Genomic DNA, 1,637 nt, shown 5'->3' on the forward strand with positions numbered 1-1,637 from the left:
CTTTGTATAAAACCACTGAGGGAGAGATAGCTATCCTTCACTAGGTCACATCTTCACATGGGACTATGCCAGAGAAGGAGGACTGGAAAAGAAAAAAATGGCAATATGATAAAGAAAAATCCCAGCAAATATGGTCAAATAACATATTTTTTAGGAATAAGTATTATGCCATTCTTCATGAAATGAAACCTGTTTTGTAAATACAATGTGACATGTCTGTTGCAGAATTATTCTTCCTCTTTTTACTGTAAATCATATTTTGGATCAAAATACCTTTACCACCAGAAATTTCCTGAACAGGAAGAAATATGACATGTGCAACCATAAAGCCGTGCTTTTTTATAGACAGTCAGTATCTCTTTACAATGTCCAGCTTTGTTAGGCTGACCAGAGATTTTTGCCCTTGATCCATGTCCTTGCTAAGTCTAGGACAGTTAATATTATCTAGGCTGGCACACAGGCTCTTCCCTGTCAGGAGTTTTTCCATGGCACTTCACCTTGCTCCCTGCATGACAGCACATCACTGGGTTTTAGGGAGTCTATTCTAAACTTTCCTCCTTAATTACTGAGCACTAGGGAAACAAATAAGGTTGGTTGTAAATTGTATCTAACTAAAAGTCTGTATTGATTCATCTGAGACTTCATTTTATTCTTGAAAGGCTCCTAGCTTGATGCCAAGAAAGCTCACTGCTACCATCCCTGCTGTAGGATGCTACTCACCGCTGCAAGAGCAGCTGACAACTGCCTGGCTGCCCAGCACACTCTCCTTCATCCCCCACCGCTTGGAGCTGCTGCCCTTCCCAAAACCATACTTGCTTGTCAATGTTCTACCCCCTTACAGCACACTGCTACCCCACAATTTAGAAAGGAGCAGTATCTGTGCCAGCTCCACATAGAAGAGGATATAGAGGAGTGGGGGACTTTGAGGACATGCTTTTCTCACCCATGACTATTCTGGAGGTGTACAGTTCGTCTCCTTGAACAAGCCTGCCAGGATCATGAGTGGCCTGTGGTTCAAGGTGAGCTTGCTGCAGGAGTGCCACCACAACTCGCCGCAGGCTAGCAAGCATGGGTGAGAGCCACCATGGACTAGGAAGGAGCTCCCCATCATCTGAGGAGGAGCATGCTCTGTAGAAATCCAGCCACTCAACTGAGAGCCTCTCCCTGCAAGGATGGTGCACGGAACAACCCTGCAAAAGGACTGGGGTTTTATTCAGCCCTGAGACAACGCTGGATAACTCTATTGCACTGGTGGCTTGGGGCAGGCAAGACGCCTGCAATGATGGGTGCATTGCCCTAAGATCCAGCCAAAAGGGCTTTCCTCCACAAGTTTACGTTGTTTTCCTCATACATTCTGGTCCTCATGTGTTGGGGGGGTGCAAAGAATATGTTTAGGTCAACAAACTTTCAAGATATTTCTTTTTCTCCAAGTAGTCAATGAGGGAGGGGGGTGGGTTTGATTTTCTGTATGCATTTTTAATTTGAATAAAGGGGCACAAACACAATTTGAGCTGAAATATCACAGTCTGAGAGGGGTAGCAGTGTCATGAGTCTCTAGGGGCAACAGAATTCTGCAGCTGGTTAATTAAAATGCTTATGAGGAAGCCTCTCATTTTTTGACCTGAATTAAGAAAGCT

The 1,637-nt window shown here is 44.4% G+C and overlaps 1 protein-coding gene across 1 annotated transcript in view; it reads left to right on the forward strand.

Moving 5' to 3' along the window:
• The window catches only part of ISX (intestine specific homeobox), a 26,324-nt gene extending 25,428 nt beyond the window's left edge, over window positions 1–896 (forward strand). Inside the window, 1 exon segment of the mRNA XM_029085659.1 lies at window positions 635–896. Coding sequence (XP_028941492.1) covers window positions 635–896 — 262 coding nt within the window.
• The last annotated feature ends 741 nt before the right edge of the window (window positions 897–1,637 follow it).

Source organism: Antrostomus carolinensis, unplaced genomic scaffold (assembly GCF_000700745.2).
Source record: "Antrostomus carolinensis isolate BGI_N321 unplaced genomic scaffold, ASM70074v2 scaffold12876, whole genome shotgun sequence".
NCBI lineage: Eukaryota > Metazoa > Chordata > Aves > Caprimulgiformes > Caprimulgidae > Antrostomus > Antrostomus carolinensis.